This window comes from Sycon ciliatum, chromosome 6 (genome assembly GCF_964019385.1).
Source record: "Sycon ciliatum chromosome 6, ocSycCili1.1, whole genome shotgun sequence".
Classification (NCBI taxonomy): Eukaryota; Metazoa; Porifera; class Calcarea; order Leucosolenida; family Sycettidae; genus Sycon; species Sycon ciliatum.
Window position 1 is genome coordinate 15888001 of NC_088648.1, and position 21322 is coordinate 15909322.

The following is a 21322-nucleotide window of genomic DNA, read 5'->3' on the forward strand; positions in this document are numbered from 1 at the left end:
AACAAATTCCTTGTTGAGACGAGAGATTTTTGTTCAATGCGAGCTCCTTCACGAGTTATTCTCGAAAGGGGAAGGATCCAACTAGCACCAACCGTCCAACGTAAGAAACGCCCTTCTGCAACGACATGATTGTTAGGCTTTGACGGCCTGAGCTGACAACGATCCTCAAACTGGTATTTTTAATGCATTGCTCAGCCAGGGTCTTGCATGACTTTTGTGTAGTATGGCACACAGAGTCACCACCAGGGAGTCGTATAATTATATATTTTGCGACTCCCTGGTCACCACAGGGGGTACTAACTTTATTACATGCACATGTTTGTCAGCATGCATGCAGTGCGTGTTCACTGCTCAGCAAGCATGCATTCTATTCAGCATGCAGTACAGTGCCATGCTGATCAGCTCATGAGTAGATCTACGACTATGCTGCTCGATCGAACAGGCGGATGTACATCCGCCTGTTCGATCGAGCAGCATAGTCGTTTTCTCTCACCTCATCAGAAAGTTTAAAAATAGATGAAGGTTTCTTCATGAACTATGGTACAAACGAGAGTACAAAACTCCTGTCTGGGAGTACCGGCCGGTGCAGACTCGGAGTACTCGGTGCAGTGTACAAAGATCGAAACTATTACTTAGGAGGCAAAACGCATGGGTTAAAAGTGCCAAAAGAAGAAATCGAGGATTTAGCACGCGTCTTCTTGATCATTCGATCGAGCACGATTTTTCATGATCATGGTCATGTGTGCAGGGAAAGGCATGTACGCCATGCAGACCACATCACATCGCATGTGGTCAGTTGTTGGCTTTGGTATTGTACATGCTGTACGAGGAGAACAGCTTCTCGATTTTGCATGTGTGTTGGTGGATAGTGATGAGGGAAGGAAGCTTTGGGTAGAACTTCAGCGCTGGCCTCGCCGCCAGTGGTGGCCAGATAAAATGGACAGTGTTTTGAAGCTCGTGAGACGCGCAAGTCTTACTCAGAGAACTGCAAGCGGATCCATTAGCAAAGAGGAGGTAGACTGCGAACATCTTGTCGTTCCTAAAAGCAATCGGCGGAAATTTTCCTTGAAGCGTCGGAAATCCCACAAAGGCGTGAAGGCATCGGGTTCAAAGGCCTCCGTATCCTGCGTATTCGAATCAGTTCGGGAAAACAATGTGGACGGTCTCAGTGCATTCCTGGAGAGCACCAAGGGGATCATGCATCGTCGTAATCGGAAAATTGTTGATGACCTTGGTTGGGGCCTTATTCATGTAGCCACGGAGTGTGGCAATGTGGACGCAGTCAGAATGCTGGTGGAAGCAGGCATTGATCCGAACGAGCATGCCAAGGACTCGAACGTCACGCCGCTGGCCATAGCTGTGTGTAGTGGGAATCCTGAGATCACATCCTTCCTGATCAGTATCAGGACGGTGCGCGAGGCGTACCGCGACTACTTCGTCAACTTCATCATGGCGAGCGCGGCCGACTCGTCCGTCAAGGACAGCGTGCTGAACGTGCGCCTGGCGGTGCAGCGCAAGATGCGGCGCCACGGCCAGCAGTTCTGCCGGCCCATGTCCATGTGGGAAGCGGCAGTGCTTGTTGGCAAGGTGCTGCGCGACGCCAACCGGCCGGACCCGTTCCGCGTGGCGTATCTGCTGCAGCGCACGAAGTGCCCCGGCCTGGCCATCCACCAGTCGCATCTGGATAGCGGTCAGCTGCCGATGAAGCACTTGCACGGCGAGTATTTTCACCTGCTGTTCGGCTATCCGGTGGAAGCTATCGGCCTGCAGCGCGATGATATCGCCATGTCCCTGAAGGACCTGCTCTGGTGGCAGATCAACGTTTACACGAACGACCTCCGGCCGTGCGTCACTCTCGAGAACGTCAAGGCAACGCTCAACGTGCTGTTCGCCATCCACAAACTGGATCCCAACATTCTGCTGGAGACTGGTAACCTGATACAGCTTGCCATGCGACCGACCAGCGAGGCCGAGGTGATGTCAAACTCGCGTCCCGAGGACCGCGACGCGTACATCAAGCGCCTGATGGCGTTCAAGCTGTTCATGCTGCGGACGTTAAAGAAGGAGACGGGCGCAAAGCTGTACGACGTTACGTTTGACATCGGCTCACAGAATGCGTCGAGCGTGAAGCTGTCTGTGTCGGCAATGACCATGGAGGCTCCGCATGGCGTCGGGACTTCCAGCTCATCAGGGCGGCTAACGGGAGGATTGTGCCATTGCATCGTGAAGTACTCGCCTGTACGCCAGGTATCCTCTCTCGGCTTCTGGCAAGAGCTGCTTCCCATTCTGGACTGTGGCGGCACATGCTTGTCAATGGACGTTGGCGGGTCCGACATCATCGTCGACCTGCAGAAACGCAAGGGTGAGTTCACACGGGCGCATGCACGCGGCTCGTGCTCCTATGACGATCTCACTCAGACCGTGTCCGACTTCATCGCGGTCGAGGCGTATCTCGTGGAACAACGACGCAGAACTGGGGACGAGTTAAGTACGCACCTGGAACCCAGCGGGTCACCAGGGTAGACACAAGTTAGCTCCGCTGCTTCTGTTGAGAAACAAACCCATGTGCGGGGATTGCGATGGGATTCGCTTTTGCCCGTTCTGCAATTCAGTGACGACAAGCGTCTAAAAACTGAACTCTAATCCCCTACCAAGAATACATTACCAGTATGGCCAGCATTACAACTGCACCCTCAGGAATTGTTACCGGAGATGAATTTTCCGAGCCCCAGCTGATTTCAGCCATCTCTGCCATCTCTGTTGCCAACGCACCAGCACCCGCCTGAGCACGGACACCAGGTAGGCATCTCCCATCCGTCGACGCACGCCACAGGATGTCCTGTTTGTGTGTGTGTGTGTATGCGTGCATGCGCGCACGTTTGTGTGTGTGTGTGTGTGTGTGTGTGTGTGTGTGTGTGTGTGTGTGTGTGTGTGTGTGTGCGTACCTAGATACTGAGCAGTGCCCGCACACACGGCCTTCAGATGCTTACCGAAACACTGCACCTACTGTTACGTGTATGCGCTGCTCTGCCCGCTGGACCCTTGTGGCACCCGCACTCTCTGCTGGCAGTGAGAGCGGGTGGGTGGTCCAGTCCCCTGGTCCGACGAGCGTCACGGCTGATATACCGTCCCCGTCTCTCCTCTGATGCTCTGATATGTTCTTTCCCATGGGCGATTGGACCCTGGCTGAACTGTGGGTACGCATCCCACGAGACCAGACCAGCATACTCGCACTACGTGTGTTGTCGAAACAAATGCGTGGCCTCGGACAGATCTGCTGTTTACTTCCTTTTTTCTTTTCTTTTTTTCTTTTTTTTAATCTCCCATGAACGCCAGTGTGGCGACCGCTACCCCTCCCCGCTTTATTCATTGGTCCGAGCTGAGATTTAGCGCTGTCCACAGCAACGCAACTTTCCATTTGAGTTTCCACCTTGGTAGTCTCGATGGTGTTGTCCCACATAATATCATGCACGCATACGACTGCGTGATAAGAGTATTCTGCATCTTTACCGTATCCACTAAGACACGCTCATTCATCAAGCAGGCATGTGCGGGTACATGTCCGGGCTGGGTTTTCGCGTGTACATGTCGCAACACATTTTTTAGTTCTTGTGTCCGAGCATGTGCTCCGTCGAGAATCTACTTCAATTTTTTACAATTGTGACCACCTGCTCTTCCCGTCTGTGCGTGCGTGCGTGTGTGTTTGTGTATGCATGTGTGTGTCTGTGTGTGTGTGTGTGTCTGTGTCTGTGTGTGTGTGTGTGTGTGATCAACTGTCCCTGCGCATCTGTGTGTGTGTACATCTGTGTGTGCATCTGCATGTGCATCTGCTTGTGTGTGTGTGGGGGGGGGGGGGGGGGAGGGGTGCATAGATGCGTTCTGTATTGTGTTTGTGTGTCTTTTAACCGACTCTTTTTCACTGGGGTATGCATGGTAGGTGCAACTGGATCCCGTCACGGATACCCTTGACACCTTCGATCCTTATCCAGTGCAGTGTGGTGAGACCACAAGTGGCATCATTTCCAAGTCCACCCAGTGTCTGAGGATTTCAGGACAAATCGGCTGTTGGATGATAAGGCTGACATGACTTTCCCCACTCCGGCCGCTTGCTGGCATGCATGCATGTACAATTGTACATGATTGTATGCATCCAAGATGCGATGGCTGCTGCACACAGTGCAGTAACCCAGGTTGTAAGATTATGGACTCTGCGGTAATGCTGTACTGTGCATGCTCTAAAGAGCTAGCAGGGTGCCCTACACACATGAGTAGAGCCCCTGAGATAATAAGCGACTACTATTGTACATCATCAGGTGAGATGCTCTGGCGGAGTCGCTGGCTAGCGGCACAGCTTTGCACTGGCGGCTCATCTGCATACTTACATGTAACTCCAAGAGTACATAACCCCCCAGAGTGTGCAACTCCCATATACCCTGCTGTCCCGACAGAATTTCAGGTTGACGTTATTATTTATGATGCAATGCTCCTTGCACCAGTGATTTACAACATGTGTACGGGTGTCAACGCATCACCCGTTTTTCTTTGCAATAATTTGTACAGGATCGACCGGCTTCGGTCAACCACCGGTTCCGGATTCGTCTGATAATCCGTGTACAGTGCGCATTGCATCATCAAAATGACATCAACTTGAAATTCTGTGATATCCGATCCGCTCTGATTTAGCCACCCACACTAGTAGCAAGTATTACCTTCACTGGGGGCAGGGGTACTAGTAACTGCAGTTGGATCCCGGGACGGATACCCTGATGCCGTCAATCCTTTTTCTGCACCTTGTCCTCACCCACTTACTGAGGTGTGGTGAGCCCATAAGCGGGATCATTTTCAAGTCCACCCAGAGTTTTTGGGGATTTCAGGGTGGTGTGGTGAGCCCGTAAGTGGAATCATGTCCAAGTCCACCCAAAGTTTGGGGATTTCAGGGGTGTTGGCCGTTGGGCGGTTCAATAGCCAATTGTTATCTTTCCAAAATGCCTTTTGGGTCTCCTCTCTCCCGGGGAGACCTATGTGATCAGTTTTGGCAGTGAGCATGTACAAGACTTAGTAGAAGCGCAAGTACAAGTACAAGTGTGTGTGTGTGTGTATGTGTGTGTGCGTGTGTGTGTGTGTGTGTGTGTGTGTGTGTGTGTGTGTGTGTGCGCGCGCGCATGCGGCAGAGCGTTCAGAAGAAGTGGCGATTTGAACCGTCCACCTCAAGTTCTGCCCAACTCAGTAGCCAATCATCTCCTCTGGAGGTGGGTGTCAAAGCCAAAGGTCAAAGGCGTGCACGTACAACAGTGCATGTACTTTCATGCGTGTGTGCATACGCAAGGAGATCAAGAGTACCATAGAGAATAGGATAGGATATTGACATACTTGCACAGATTGCTGCCTATCGGACCATAGCATAGAACATTGAAAAGAGAAAGTCGGAGTAGTAGAACAATGAACAACGCGTGTTGGAAACAAAAAAGCAAAAACACGCACGAGATCAAAAAAATCGTACGGGCACATTGCAATCTACGATATTAAATACTCTCTCAGCCAATATTTATCACTACATTGGGATGGGTAGCAAGGAATGAACAAACAAACAAAAAACAAAAAAACAAAACAAAAAATAGAAGCTCGTCAAGCCGAGAAAGCCCAAACCTGCAGTACCCTCTGCGGAACACTGCATACACCGCTTTCTGCACGACCGGCTTCACAAGAGTCCAGCTGAAGTCCGCACCACTGGGCGCTCGGCAGATTCAGCTTTCAGTTGACTATTGTTTGCATGGAGACGACACCCATGCTCACATTGTCCACCTCTACTTTGTCCTTCATTCCAAGATAGCGCCGCATACTGTTTGACTTGGAAACGAAGAAGAGAGTGCAGATTGCAAGCACAACGAAGCCCGTCACTGCGCCGGTCACGATGAATTTCGTCTTTGGTGATGACGCTGCTGCCCCTTGCTCCGTGACTGCATCGAGCACAGGAGAACAAACATCTCTTAAAACCAATATCACCACTACCTCTCTCTCACTCTCTCTCTCTTTTTCTCTCTCTCTCTCTCTCTCTCTCTCTCTCTTTCTCTCCTAACACACACACACACACACACACACACACACACACACACACACACACACACACACACACACACACACACACATACACACACACACACACACACACACACACTCACACACACACATACACACACATATGCACACATACACACACAGCATTGGACCATTGGACGCCCATCGCCGGAGGCGATGATAGCGATGCTATAGCAGAAGCCATAGCAGCTTGTGCTGGGATTGCACCATTCAACAGCTTGCAAGGCTGAAGAATTGACCGCCACTAAACAGCCTGGTCTACACCACACAGCTATGAAGTGGCTTTTTCTGGCCAGTGAATCTGTACTTTTTGGTGACTCACACACACACACACACACACACACACACACACACACACACACACACCCACACACACCCACACACACACACACACACACACACACACACACACACATACACACACTCACACACACACACACACACACACACACACACACTCACACTCACACTCACACATATGCACACATACACGCATACACACGCGCGTGCACGCCAAGTGGGAACTTTTGGACTAAACACACTTTCAACTTGTACACGGTACGGACAAGAGGGAAAGTATTATCCGCTACGTACCCGGTGGTAGAGTTGGGCTGTTGGTCATCGGTACAGTCGTAACCTCTACAGTCCTCCTGGGTACAGTCGTAACCTGTACAGTCCTCCTGGGTACAGTCTTGGGTGGCGCTGTTGACATACATGTAGGTACGACATGACATGCATACATGTGCAGGCACACACACACACACACACACACACACACACACACACACACACACACACACACATACAGACACACACGCACACACACAGTTATATAAACACACACCTTTAGACCTTTTTGACCTTTTGACATTCTTCTTGCCATAAAATTCAAAACTGCACTCAAAACTTCAGTCATTTTTCCATCAACTGTGCCTGCAGGCTACAATTTTCACACCATTGTTCAACTCAAAGGTTCAAAGGTTCAACTAGAGCGACAGGGGAACCACCCAAATAGGCTGTGAGTTGTAGCCTGCAGGTACGGTGACCAGGTGACTGGTGTATGCATGAGCACCTGACCGCTTATTCAACCATATTCGATTGGGAGTAAGGGCCCAACGCTGCAGCGTAGCCTTCTTAGACCAAAACCAGTCGATTCATTGTACAACATATGCGCCTATCACGCTCATTCGTACTTTTGTAAGAACGAAATCCCGTTTTTGGAGACATTTTGCATACAAATCCCCATCTAGTAGGGCGTGGTCACACAGTTTCGGTGGAAGTGGCGAGTTCGATTGGGAATAGAGGAGAAAGGGAGCGTTTCAGCTTACTCAAACCAAGACTGCAGGACTACAACTCCTGAAAATTTGATTTTAGGCTAGCCTTTCCCTTCGCAAAAGTTGAATCTCTAATGGGGAACAAAATAGAGCGTTTTAAGGAGTAAATATCCATCGCTAACTCTAGAAACGTTCCTGGTCTGCTATTCATTCTCTATTCTGTACACGAGACACAGGGGACAGGCGTCTGTGGCTGGGTCGTTCATACTTTGTTCCCGCCAAGTGTTTTTTGCAAATCGCACATCACGCTTGCAACTTTTACACGATATGGACAAGAGGGAAGGTATACTCCACTACTTACCCGGTGGCGGGGCTGGGCTTTTCGTCATAGGTGCAGTCCTCCTCGGTCCAGTCCCCCTCAGTACAGTCGTCCTCGGTACAGGCGTCCTCGGTACAGTCGTCCTTGGTACAGTCGTCATCGGCACAGTCGTCCTCGGCACAGTCGTCCTCGGTACAGTCGTCCTTGGTACAGTCGTCCTCGGTACAGTCGTCCTCGGTACAGTCGTCCTCGGTACAGTCGTCCTCGGTACAGTCGTCCTTGGTACAGTCGTCCTCGGTGCAGTCGTCCTCGGTACAGTCGTCCTCGGTACAGTCGTCCTCGGTACAGTCGTCCTCGGTACAGTCGTCCTCGGTACAGTCGTCCTCGGTACAGTCGTCCTCGGTACAGTCGTCCTCGGCACAGTCGTGGGTGGCGCTGTAGACATAGGTGCACCGTGAAATCCACAAATGTACAGACACACACACACCTTTGACCTTTGACCTTTGACGCCCATCGCCGGAGGCGATGATAGCAATGCTACGGCAGAAGCCATAGCAACTTGTGCTGGGATTGCACCATTCAACAGCTTGCAAGGCTGAAGAATTGACCGTCACTATTCAGTCTGGTCTACACCATACAGCTATTTTGAAGTGACTTTCTCTGGCCAGTGAATCCCTATTTTTGGTCTTTTCAATTTTTTTCCCGCACACACATTACACCACATACTCCGGCATGCACTGGCTGTTGGTAACCACCCAGGAGAATGAAAGGAAAGTCAGGAAGAGTCTGAGAAGAGAAGAAAGACGTGTGTGACCATAATCGTCGGGAATCGAACCCGCAATCTATCGATTGGAAATCGCTGCACATACTACTGCACCACATGGGACACACACACACACACACACACACACACACACACACACACACATACACACACACACACACATGCGCGCACGCGCACACACACACACACACACACCTCAGCCCTCAGACCTGCCCATCGCGGAAGCGATGATAGCGAACAGCTATGTTAGACATAGCAACTTGTGCTGGGATTACTATTCAACAGCTTGCAAGGCTGATGAATTGACCGCCACTAATTTTAGCCTGGTATCCACCACACAGCTGATTGAAGTGGGTTTTTCTGGCCAGTGAATCCCTATTTTTAATTTTTTAATTTTTTTACACGCACGCCACACCACATACTCCGGCATACACTGGCTGTTGGTAACCACCCAGGAGAATGAAAGAAGAGCTAGGAGAATGAGAAAGAGAAGAAAGACGTGTGCGACCATAATCGTCGGGAATTGAACGCGGAACCTCTCGATTGGAAATCGACTGCACATACCACTGCATCATATGGGACACACACACACATACACACACACACACACACACACACACACACACGCACACACACACACACACAAACACATAATATGCTGGGTGTCCTCCTAGAGAAAACTGCTGTAAAAGTTTCTTGTAGTGTATGTGCTGTACGCTTATGGGTACTTTTTACGTCATCATTATCGTACTGATGTCACGCCATGCGCAGATCATTATTTTTAGTATGGCTGGCATTTTGTGTTGACGCACATGTCTCCTTGTGTTTGTTCAGTTGGCATATTTACTTGTAAATGGTAGTTTGTGCTCTTCTAGTCTCCATGCAATCGATCATAGAATCAACCGACACTGCAAATTACTAGTATCGTACTCCTACTTAGATTTTTTGTTTATTATATTTTACTTCACCAAGTGGGTTTAGCGACCTCTGGGTTTAGCGACCACATGCTTTTAACGACCGTTTTCCCATGCGCCGACAGTTCTCCATGGAAACTCCACCGGATACAACAACCACCTGCCTTGCGTGACCAGCGACCGACTTTTACTGCGCCAAGTGCCAGATCTGACCTGCGTACAGTACGCTGCCCAAAACAAGCCAGCAGTGCTATCCTGGCTGACAGGCTCGACTGCAACAGAGCTGAAGTGCGCTCAGAAGCAAATGCATGCAGTCGACAGTGCAGGGTGCGTTGCATGCACTTGAGTGAGGTGTGAACTCATGGGTGCTTTGCCTGCACAAGACGTTTTCTACGCTCCATACCTGTCAGTATGAGCACTGTAGAAGTACATGTACCGTAAAATCCCGCCAGAGCGCCCCTACCTCCTCGACGCTTCAGGTGGGGAGGGGCGGATGGGCGAGTCCTACTTGCCGCATTCAGTGCTACATGAAAGAGTACTCACCCTACGACAACTGTTCGTGCATCTCGTACACCGACCAAAGGTCAAGAGCCAGGAGTCGTCAAAACTCAGGGTTTGTGCGATCCTTGGTCTAGATGGTGAGCACTGTTGCGTACACTTCCAACGGGGTCGAGCACGCGTCTGCAGTACAGTACGGCATCACAGACTGTGACAGAGTCATACGAGGATACAATCAATCACGTCCCTGACAAGAAGTCAAGGAGGGGCGGATAGGAGAGACGGGGCGCTCTGGCGGGATTTTACGGTACATGTACGTACACGATCCAATATGCCACGAATATATGGGACCTGGCTTTAAATGCCGCTTTTGCTTACACCGTGGGGCCATCACTTAAACAAGGAACGCACCCTCTTGGCGCTGTTCATCTCAATACAAGTGGAACACTAGGGCCTAGTGTTCTACTTGGTAACCAGGGTAACGCAGGGCACAGGGCACTAACCTGTCGTCGCCGTCGTCTTCGGTGGCACGTACGAGTGATGTGTTGGATTTAACCTCCCTGCGGGGACAGAAGCAAAGAACGCAGGTCACTTCCTATACATGTGTTGTATCCATGGCAACAAGTACAAACCTATCTGTTGTAGCACAGCATGCCGCATCCATAAATTGCCATATACGGTACCACCCCCCCCCCCCCCCTGCATGATACACTACAGTACAACACTGACTGTTTTCTTATTTTCGCAAGTGCAGCTTTAACGGCGCACACACTTTTTATTCTATCGCCATCATAATATTGGGCATCAATGCCCGTTTGGTTCGCGATGTAAAATAAAACTACAAACAAAAAAACACCATTTTGCCCCGTTTCTTACCCTCTGCCCTCTGTATGCAAGAGTTACATACTACACCGCAAATACAAGCTGTACACCTTGCCGTATGTGCCTCCGACCCTACCGAAGCCATATCCATGCACTTGTGGTGTCTTCTGCCGGCTACACTGCAATGCAAGATGGGTACGGGACCCCATAAGTTGCACGTGCATTAGGGTTGGTTCACATAAGCCAAATCGGCGCCGTGAAGCCAGCTCCCGATCCGTCCTGCCTACGGTTCGAGTACCAAGGCTACTTAATAGTAGTACAGAATGTGCCCAAATGCTACTACAGGTTTGCCAATTGAAGCTTGGATTCTTTGTTTCTTCAGTAGTTCAACGTCTTTCGGTGATGGACACTCGGTGATACCTTTTACTGGAGATCCTGAAACTACTTCTACGCCTTTTATTGCAGTCTAGCAGGCGATGGTGTCGGAATTATGAATGCAAACGTTGATGAAGTCACAAGAGCTTGCCAATGTATCCATCGTATGTTTTTACTTCAAAGTATGTTTCAATCTTATGTGTCTCTTAAGTTTCACAACGATCAAGCAGATCATCTCAGAAGGGCGGGTTGGTAGACTGACTTACTAATTTGCAACCTTGAAGCGACTACAAGAGTGGTGAACCGACCTCATCTGCAGCTTCAATTTCTTAGGACGAGTCTTAGTTTGAAATTTGACAAAGTCTGGGTCCCGGCACCGGCAATCACCAGCGCAAACGGTTCACAAACCGCTTTTGGTCAAAATTGTACAGGATCGGTGCCAGGGCAGATCGTAAGAGTTGGGCTCTGCCCAACCTTAGCCGGCGGTCCCTTGCGATTATTTACCGTATGATTTTGTTACGACTGCACTGGTTCACATAATCACAATGCGCCGTGAGTGGTTGCAAGAGGCCCACCGCCGGTGACTCCCGGCGCGTACCGGCAATATGTGAACCAACCATTATACAAATGTACATCTTATTTTGATCCTTTCTTGATATCAAGAACTCAGATGGTGAGCCAAGGAAAACAATTGTAACATGGAAATTGTGGGCACAGGTTATGCGATCGAGTCCACCAAATAAACCAGAATTTTGAACAGTCAGACGTGCACAATCTAGCACAAAACTGACAAGGAGTACTGAGACATTCCACGGCATGAAAGTCAGCACTGCTCGATAGCGCTAACCAACGACCTTCCAACTTGGAGGGTTCATGGATATTAGTGCCAATTCCAAAGGGGGAGGCTCATTGGAATTAGCACTACAGTCCATTCATAAAAAGATGGGCTCTGGCGAGCTCCCGTATTTGGCGATTTGTCGTGATTTCATTGTACACAGTGCAGTGCAGCGAAATTTGAACTTTGAAAAAGAGTCCAAAAAGGGTACCTGAACTGGGGTTCGAACCCCACAATGCACTGTTGCAGGTGGGGTCAAACGGCCTGGATTTTGATGGTTTTTCCCAATTCAATGCTTTTGGGGCAAAACCCGGCCGATATCCTATTCTTGTTATGGCTTGCTTTTTAGACAAATAGACTTCTGAAACATAATTGGAAGAGGATTCCTTAGGGGATTGCAGAAAAAATTCTAAAAAAACTCAAAGTTTGACCCATTTATGGCCAAAAGCTAGAAGTCCATCTTTTTCTGAATGGACTGTAATATCCCCTGGCCTTACCGTTTCGCTGACAGACGACGTGCTGAACAATGACGTCATCGCAGGGGTGATTTGTCCAGCGGGCGTCAAACTCGTATCCATGCATCACGGCGCACGGTGCGCTGGTCGCGTTCTTGGGGTAACCATGCCGCCAATAGGTGTATAATTGCGTGGAATTCGTGTATTGCGATTCATTTCCTGCGCCGATAGCATTCCATTCTCCGTCCATGCTCTTCACCCCGAGCCATATGGGCACGTGTTTGCTCTGAAGATAGACGCAATGATTGTCCAGATAATCTGCCGGCTGAGGAAGTTGGCCTCCGGCTTTCTCGCAAAGTGCGCGGGCCTCTGCGAAGGTCGAGTTTCCAGTGTACAGCAGGGCGTAGTCTTTGTAATGGGTTTGCTTTGCACCTATCGTGCACTCTTTCCATTCTGCAGTGATATCAATGAGCAAAATTGAAGAGCAAGGTCAGACAGTGCAGAAAAAGTAATTATTTAGCCACTGGAAAGTTTGGAAGAGGCTCAAAGTGAAACTTGACCTATTGAATTTATTTCTGGCCCCAAACGTACAGGTGCCAGGCAGAATGAGCCGCTCAATAAGCGGCCCCAGCCATCTGCGATGCGAGCAAATCAAGCTAGAAGTCAAGCTTTGGGGGCATGATGCTCGCAAACACATAGTTTTGACCCCCCCCCCCCCCAGAAACACACGTACATTGTACACACGCACTTCAATGCTGACGCCTGCATCACCTACACACGCATCACCTACGCCTCACCGACTACACATACACACCTGCATATTCGTATATGGCCATCTCCACCATACACATAGCAGCGACGTAATACAACTTTGTTGTCTTCTACTTCTTTGCTTTCTTTCCCATGTACGCCAACAATCGAGCAGCCCTGAACATTTGGTGAACGTCTATTAAGTCCGGTACTAGAGAGACGTTTTGCAAGACATAGGAGTTCTCTAGATGTTTAAGTGACAGAATTGGAGTTTGCGGGGATTACCGGATGCTCAGGAATATAAGCCGCTCTCTAAACACTCGCAATTGATTCATAGCATTTAGTGCAGCTTACTGTAGAACGGGTAATTTTAGCGTTTTGCCTATGTCGACCGGTTAGCGATGTTTTATTTTAGAGATTTGCAGCGATTTTACTCACGGATCACCAGTGCACTACTAATGTCTCAACGGATTAGCGACTTGAAACTTTAGCGAAAATGAGTCTATCGCTAAATTCGCTAGGGTTTTTACGTCGCTAAAATTACCCGTACTACAGTATACTACGATGATCAACTGAACGGTGAGATACAGGAACACCTGGTTTCAACGACCTCAGATTTGAGCGACCACCTGATCTTTGCGACCATTCTTGCATGCACCATTTTTTCCATGCACTGGCGGCTCTGCATGGAAACTGTACCGGAAATAGCAACCATCTGCGGTGTGCGCGACCAGGGACCGACTTATAGTGGACCTTGGTGGCATATCTGACCTGCATACAGTGGCCAAAACTAGCCAAAAGTGCTATCCTCGCGGGCAGGCTTGACTGCAACAGGGTTGAAGTGGACTGTGAAGCCAGGGCGTGCAGTCTGAAGAAGTTACAAGTGACAGTGCAGGGTGTGCTGCATGCAATTGAGTGAGGTGTCAACCTCCTGAGTGATCTATCTGCACGAAATTTTTCTATGATCGACACCTATCAATATTCGTACAGTAGAACCTCGTTAGGAAGAACACTGATAAGATAAACCTTCGGTTTAGAAGAACAAGCATTCATAATTCGACTGGATAAATCACTGCATATTCTCTGCGTATAAAATATATAATGGAAATATTTATGGAAGATCTGATATGCCGCGAATGTATAAGACCTGTCCCGGAGAACTGAGACCACCTGGCAATAACCGACAAAGTCACGAAGTTTCAGTTCCATACCAAGCAGGTGCATGAACATTGCTGCTGACCTGCACATTGATGACTATTTTGGGGGATATTTTATTATTTGTACCCTGCAGCGTTGCATAGTTTTGTACCAGTACTTGTAGATTTATGCGGGTGCGTATTTTGCAGCTGTCCTTTGTAGTAGGTGAGTTGTATTGTGGGCCAGCACCTAAGCGGGGACACTACTAACCTTCCGTCGTGTTCTTCGGTGGCGAATACGCATGATGTCTTGGATTTAGCCTCCCTGCAGGGACAAATGCACAGAACGATGTCACATCCTACACATGTGTTGTATCCATGGCAACAACTACAACCCTATCTGTTGTAGAACAGCATGCCACATCCATGAATTGCCATATACAGTACCATCCCCCCCCCCCCCCCTGCATGATGAACTACAGTACAACACCATTTTGCCCCATTTTTTACCCTCTGCCCCTGCATGCAAGAGTTACATACCATATCGCAAAGTGTATACCGTGCACCTAAGAGGTTATGCGCTGCCATATAAGGGGTTTCTGTACCCGCTTTGGGCATTTGGCCACCCCAACTGGCTCCTATTATATGGCGGATTTGACGTTATCGCATAACCTCTGCCCCATTCCCCCCTCTGCTCCTGCAATGCAAGAATACATTCCTTACTATACAACTAAAGTAGGCTCATTTCCCTTCTGCCCCATGCGCCTAACACACCTTCCACCTGGTCGTCATCCCTTCCTAGTGCACATATCGCAGTCATACAGTGCTGGCAACTGAAATCCGACCCCTGAGCGGTGCATTCACATTCTAGCAGTCTCTACTCCGCAGGTTTACTGTCCCGTGTTGGTTCTTTGCGATGTGAGCGCACCGCATCGCTCAGGGGTCGCATTTCAGTTGCCAGCACTGTACATGGACGCCAAATATTGTGGTACGCAAACTAAACGATAATAGTAGTGAAATCGACGAGGAGACAATAGCCGCAACACGGTGTGCACTCATATCACATTATTATTTACTAAAAGATGTAATAGAAGAAAACACAAGGGAATACCGAAGCAGGAAAAACCAGACAGCAACCTCATGAACCACCGTGTGTCCAGCTAGGAGGGCTGGCGTCACGGAAATATTCCGGGATAACGTCATTTTAGCCAGGTGATGTGCACCAGCAGCATTCCTGCAGGTCTCCTGCTGCACAACCGCCGCTCAGTTGCATGCACTATGCAGGTCTCCTGCTGCACAACCGCAGCTCAGTTGCATGCACTATGCAGGTCTCCTGCTGCACAACCGCAGCTCAGTTGCATGCACTATGCAGGTCTCCTGCTGCACAACCGCAGCTCAGTTGCATGCACTATGCAGGTCTCCTGCTGCACAACCGCAGCTCAGTTGCATGCACTATGCAGGTCTCCTGCTGCACAACCGCAGCTCAGTTGCATGCACTATGCAGGTCTCCTGCTGCACAACCGCAGCTCAGTTGCATGCACTATGCAGGTCTCCTGCTGCACAACCGCAGCTCAATTGCATGCACTATGCAGGTCTCCTGCTGCACAACCGCTGCTCAGTTGCATGCACTATGCAGGTCTCCTGCTGCACAACCGCAGCTCAGTTGCATGCACTATGCAGGTCTCCTGCTGCACAACCGCAGCTCAGTTGCATGCACTATGCAGGTCTCCTGCTGCACAACCGCAGCTCAGTTGCATGCACTATGCAGGTCTCCTGCTGCACAACCGCAGCTCAGTTGCATGCACTATGCAGGTCTCCTGCTGCACAACCGCAGCTCAGTTGCATGCACTATGCAGGTCTCCTGCTGCACAACCGCAGCTCAGTTGCATGCACTATGCAGGTCTCCTGCTGCACAACCGCAGCTCAGTTGCATGCACTATGCAGGTCTCCTGCTGCACAACCGCAGCTCAGTTGCATGCACTATGCAGGTCTCCTGCTGCACAACCGCAGCTCAGTTGCATGCACTATGCAGGTCTCCTGCTGCACAACCGCAGCTCAGTTGCATGCACTATGCAGGTCTCCTGCTGCACAACCGCAGCTCAGTTGCATGCACTATGCAGGTCTCCTGCTGCACAACCGCAGCTCAGTTGCATGCACTATGCAGGTCTCCTGCTGCACAACCGCAGCTCAGTTGCATGCACTATGCAGGTCTCCTGCTGCACAACCGCAGCTCAGTTGCATGCACTATGCAGGTCTCCTGCTGCACAACCGCAGCTCAGTTGCATGCACTATGCAGGTCTCCTGCTGCACAACCGCAGCTCAGTTGCATGCACTATGCAAGTCTCCTGCTGCACAACCGCAGCTCAGTTGCATGCACTATGCAGGTCTCCTGCTGCACAACCGCAGCTCAGTTGCATGCACTATGCAGGTCTCCTGCTGCACAACCGCAGCTCAGTTGCATGCACTATGCAGGTCTCCTGCTGCACAACCGCAGCTCAGTTGCATGCACTATGCAGGTCTCCTGCTGCACAACCGCAGCTCAGTTGCATGCACTATGCAGGTCTCCTGCTGCACAACCGCAGCTCAGTTGCATGCACTATGCAGGTCTCCTGCTGCACAACCGCAGCTCAGTTGCATGCACTATGCAGGTCTCCTGCTGCACAACCGCAGCTCAGTTGCATGCACTATGCAGGTCTCCTGCTGCACAACCGCAGCTCAGTTGCATGCACTATGCAGGTCTCCTGCTGCACAACCGCAGCTTCAGTTGCATGCACTATGCAGGTCTCCTGCTGCACAACCGCAGCTCAGTTGCATGCACTATGCAGGTCTCCTGCTGCACAACCGCAGCTCAGTTGCATGCACTATGCAGGTCTCCTGCTGCACAACCGCAGCTCAGTTGCATGCACTATGCAGGTCTCCTGCTGCACAATCGCAGCTCAGTTGCATGCACTATGCAGGTCTCCTGCTGCACAACCGCAGCTCAGTTGCATGCCCTATGCAGGTCTCCTGCTGCACAACCGCAGCTCAGTTGCATGCACTATGCAGGTCTCCTGCTGCACAACCGCAGCTCAGTTGCATGCACTATGCAGGTCTCCTGCTACACAACCGCAGCTCAGTTGCATGCACTATGCAGGTCTCCTGCTGCACAACCGCAGCTCAGTTGCATGCACTATGCAGGTCTCCTGCTGCACAACCGCAGCTCAGTTGCATGCACTATGCAGGTCTCCTGCTGCACAACCGCAGCTCAGTTGCATGCACTATGCAGGTCTCCTGCTGCACAACCGCAGCTCAGTTGCATGCACTATGCAGGTCTCCTGCTGCACAACCGCAGCTCAGTTGCATGCACTATGCAGGTCTCCTGCTGCACAACCGCAGCTCAGTTGCATGCACTATGCAGGTCTCCTGCTGCACAACCGCAGCTCAGTTGTATGCACTATGCAGGTCTCCTGCTGCACAACCGCAGCTCAGTTGCATGCACTATGCAGGTCTCCTGCTGCACAACCGCAGCTCAGTCGCATGCACTATGCAGGTCTCCTGCTGCACAACCGCAGCTCAGTTGCATGCACTATGCAGGTCTCCTGCTGCACAACCGCAGCTCAGTTGCATGCACTATGCAGGTCTCCTGCTGCACAACCGCAGCTCAGTTGCATGCACTATGCAGGTCTCCTGCTGCACAAGTGCAGCTCAGTCGCATGCACTATGCAGGTCTCCTGCTGCACAACTGCAGCTCAGTTGCATGCACTATGCAGGTCTCCTGCTGCACAACCGCAGCTCAGTTGCATGCACTATGCAGGTCTCCTGCTGCACAACCGCAGCTCAGTTGCGTTGCACTATGCAGGTCTCCTGCTGCACAACCGCAGCTCAGTTGCATGCACTATGCAGGTCTCCTGCTGCACAACCGCAGCTCAGTTGCATGCACTATGCAGGTCTCCTGCTGCACAACCGCAGCTCAGTTGCATGCACTATGCAGGTCTCCTGCTGCACAAGTGCAGCTAAGTCGCATGCACTATGCAGGTCTCCTGCTGCACAACCGCAGCTCAGTTGTATGCACTATGCAGGCCTCCTGCTGCACTACCGGTGCAGCTCATTTGCATGCACTATGCCACTTCCTGCCTCATAGCCATACCGGCACGGGCTATGATGTAATCCCGGAATTTCAGCCGTGACGGACACGTATGCAGAAAAAGCCTGGCACACTCTGTGGACGGTGCACTCTTGGTTGTAGGCGGGTGGTGTAAGTTTCCTAAAATATATACAACAGTTGTAATTATGATACCCTGGTCTCACCGTTTCGCTGACAGACGACGTGCTGAACAATCACATCATCGCAGGCACGACTCGTCCACTCATGAAGCGACCGGTATCCATGCATCACGGCGCACGATTCTGCCGTCATGTTCTTGGGGTATCCGTAGCGCCAGTTGGTGTATGGTAGTGTGGACTCACTGGATTGTGTTGCATTTCTTGCATCGATAGCATTCCATTCTCCATCCATGCTCTTCACCCCGAGCCATATAGGTGCGTAATTGCTCCGAAGAAAGACGCAGCTATTGTCAAAACCATCCACCGGCTGAGGAAGGTGGCCTCCGGCTTTCTCGCAAAGTGCCCTGGCCTTTGCGAAGGTCACGTTTCCAGTGTGCAGCAGGGTGTAGTCTTTGTAATGTGTTCGACTTGCACTCATATGTTGGATCCCTCTATTAAACCTCCCATTTAAGTCCGTGCACTCTTCCCATTCTGCAGTGATAGCAATGGGCAAAATTGAAGAACAACAGGTATTGGGGAAAAAATCAATTATTTATGTTAGCTGCTTTGAAGTTCAGAAGAGGCTCAAAGCGAAACTTGACCGGCTATGGAAACAATTTCTGGTCAAAGTGGCAGAGTTGCCAGGCAGAGCAAGCCAATCGATATGCGGCCCCAGCCATCTGCGATGTGAGCAAATCAAGCTGGATGCCAAGCCTTAGGGGCATGACGTTTCGCAATGACAGTACAGAGTTTGGACCAAAAGCTGCAATTCCACATCCCATGTTTTGGACTTGTCTAGGTGCCACCAGAAGCTGCAGGATTCAAAGCTAGTTTCATGGGGACATTAGATTTCGCACCAAATCAATAGACATCAAACAAACAAAAATGGAAGCAAATTCAGGGATTCACCTATTCCACTCTTTTTCTGGGTTTTCTCAGCTAAACAGATAAGGAAATTCACATACAACGTGGGAAGCCACTATTCAGGAATGATCAGTAGGCAGTTCCCAAATCAGCCCGATTTTTTAACCTAATCGGCTTTTCGATCGGCTAAGAGAATGTCCAAATTCGGCCATATCATGAGCCCCAAAGTCAGAATTCGGCTCAAAGCAGTATTTAACGTCACCGTTCGCAGTATACATGTACTTTTGCATGCACGCAGCAGAGGCACTAAAACATCAAATTTCCGGCGAATTCAGTGCGAAACTTTTAAACTCAGCAAATTATCGACGATTTCTTCACAGCCATTGATTTCGGCGTCCTTTCCTGCTGGCCGATTTCGGGAACGCCTAAAGATGCAGTCACCTTTCACTGTAGAATGGTTACAAGGATTGTATTTGCATATTGCTGAGACATGAAAACATCGATTTTCACTGGCATCAAGCATGAATTGTGCACGCACACACCTAGCTACTACTTACCCACTGCAGTCGTTGGTGATAGTGTGAAATTGGCGGGCTGTGCTGCATCATTGACTTCCAGAGCACAAGAAAATAGGTAAAAACAAAAAAGTGAGCCATTCGTACACAGCTGTATTGTCGTTACTGCAAGAACTGAACGTCTGCCTGCACCATAGCCACCGTACTCTCAATAGTACAAGCCGCGCCTTAGACACCAGTAATTCGCCTAAACAAACAAATTCGGTGCGGCTTTTACTACGATGATCAAATTTAACGGCGATAAGCAGTGTCGATGTCTGTATGTTGTGAGAAAAAAATCCGGGTGCAGCTTACACATAAAATAAATGCCTTCGTATCCACTCGTTTTTTGAATACAATAAAAGCCTTTGTGAAATGTCGGTTCAGCTCGTTCTGTTGATCGCAATTCTAAAACTATTGTCGCCTCGACGCCTATTTACATAAATAAAATAAATAAAACAAAAAACATAGGATAATGGTGTGGTACTACAGTGCTAGTATCCGAAATCCGACCCCTGGACGGTACTACACATTCTCTAGTGGTCTCTATTTCGTGGTGTTACAAATTACAATCCCATGTTCGGTCTTTGCAATGTGAGCGTACCGCTCAGGGGTTGGATTTCAGTTGCTAGCACTGTAGGTTTAGGAGAGTTTGGTAATCCACTTAAAACCAGGAAATCAACACGACACTCTGAATGTCGGTCAGGATGGCCCAAAAGCTGACCACATATGCACAGCTTCACCACATTGCCGGGCAAGACAACAACATATCAAGCAGCGATGTATTGTACAGTGCATTTCAAAAAGACAGACAAGTGACTTCAAAAATACGTTAGGCCAGCATCCATACCACATAAAATCTGTGATCACTTTGTGCACACAAATTTCGAAATTGGGCGTTTGTTATCTGATCGCTTAAAAATCTATATGAGAATAATAGGGGCTTGTAATTGCAAATGATCCCACTTATGGGCTCACCACACCTCAGCAAGTGGGTACACAAATACACACACGTACACACACACACACACACACACACACACACACACACACACACATACACACACACACGTACACACACACATACACACACATATACACACACATACACACACATATACACACACACACGTACACACACACACACACACACACACACACACACACACACATACACACACACACATGTACACGCACACACACACACACACAGGCTTGAATACACATTGTTTTGTATCTATACTTACAGCTTTAATACTACACTTGCACCTTGAGCGAATAACTCATGATCACGTGAACTGGTCAGCTGATTTACTCAATCTCATCATGTTGGGGTTTTGCCCCTGTCACACATCCCCCCCCCCCCCCCATTTTCTCGCGTGTACAGTCAACTTCGCTTATAAC

General features: G+C 49.6%; 1 protein-coding gene across 1 annotated transcript in view; it reads right to left on the minus strand.

Annotated features, from left to right (window-relative positions):
- Window positions 1–5328: 5328 nt before the first annotated feature.
- Window positions 5329–21322, minus strand: part of LOC135818868 (uncharacterized) — a 38807-nt gene continuing 22813 nt past the window's right edge. Inside the window, exons 7-14 of the mRNA XM_065332074.1 lie at window positions 19922–19975; window positions 18546–18992; window positions 14530–14583; window positions 12415–12825; window positions 10389–10445; window positions 7732–8124; window positions 6691–6798; window positions 5329–5957 (exon numbers count right to left, since the gene is read on the minus strand). Coding sequence (XP_065188146.1) covers window positions 5752–5957; window positions 6691–6798; window positions 7732–8124; window positions 10389–10445; window positions 12415–12825; window positions 14530–14583; window positions 18546–18992; window positions 19922–19975 — 1730 coding nt within the window. The 3' untranslated portion in view covers window positions 5329–5751. The remainder of the gene's footprint in view (window positions 5958–6690; window positions 6799–7731; window positions 8125–10388; window positions 10446–12414; window positions 12826–14529; window positions 14584–18545; window positions 18993–19921; window positions 19976–21322) is intronic.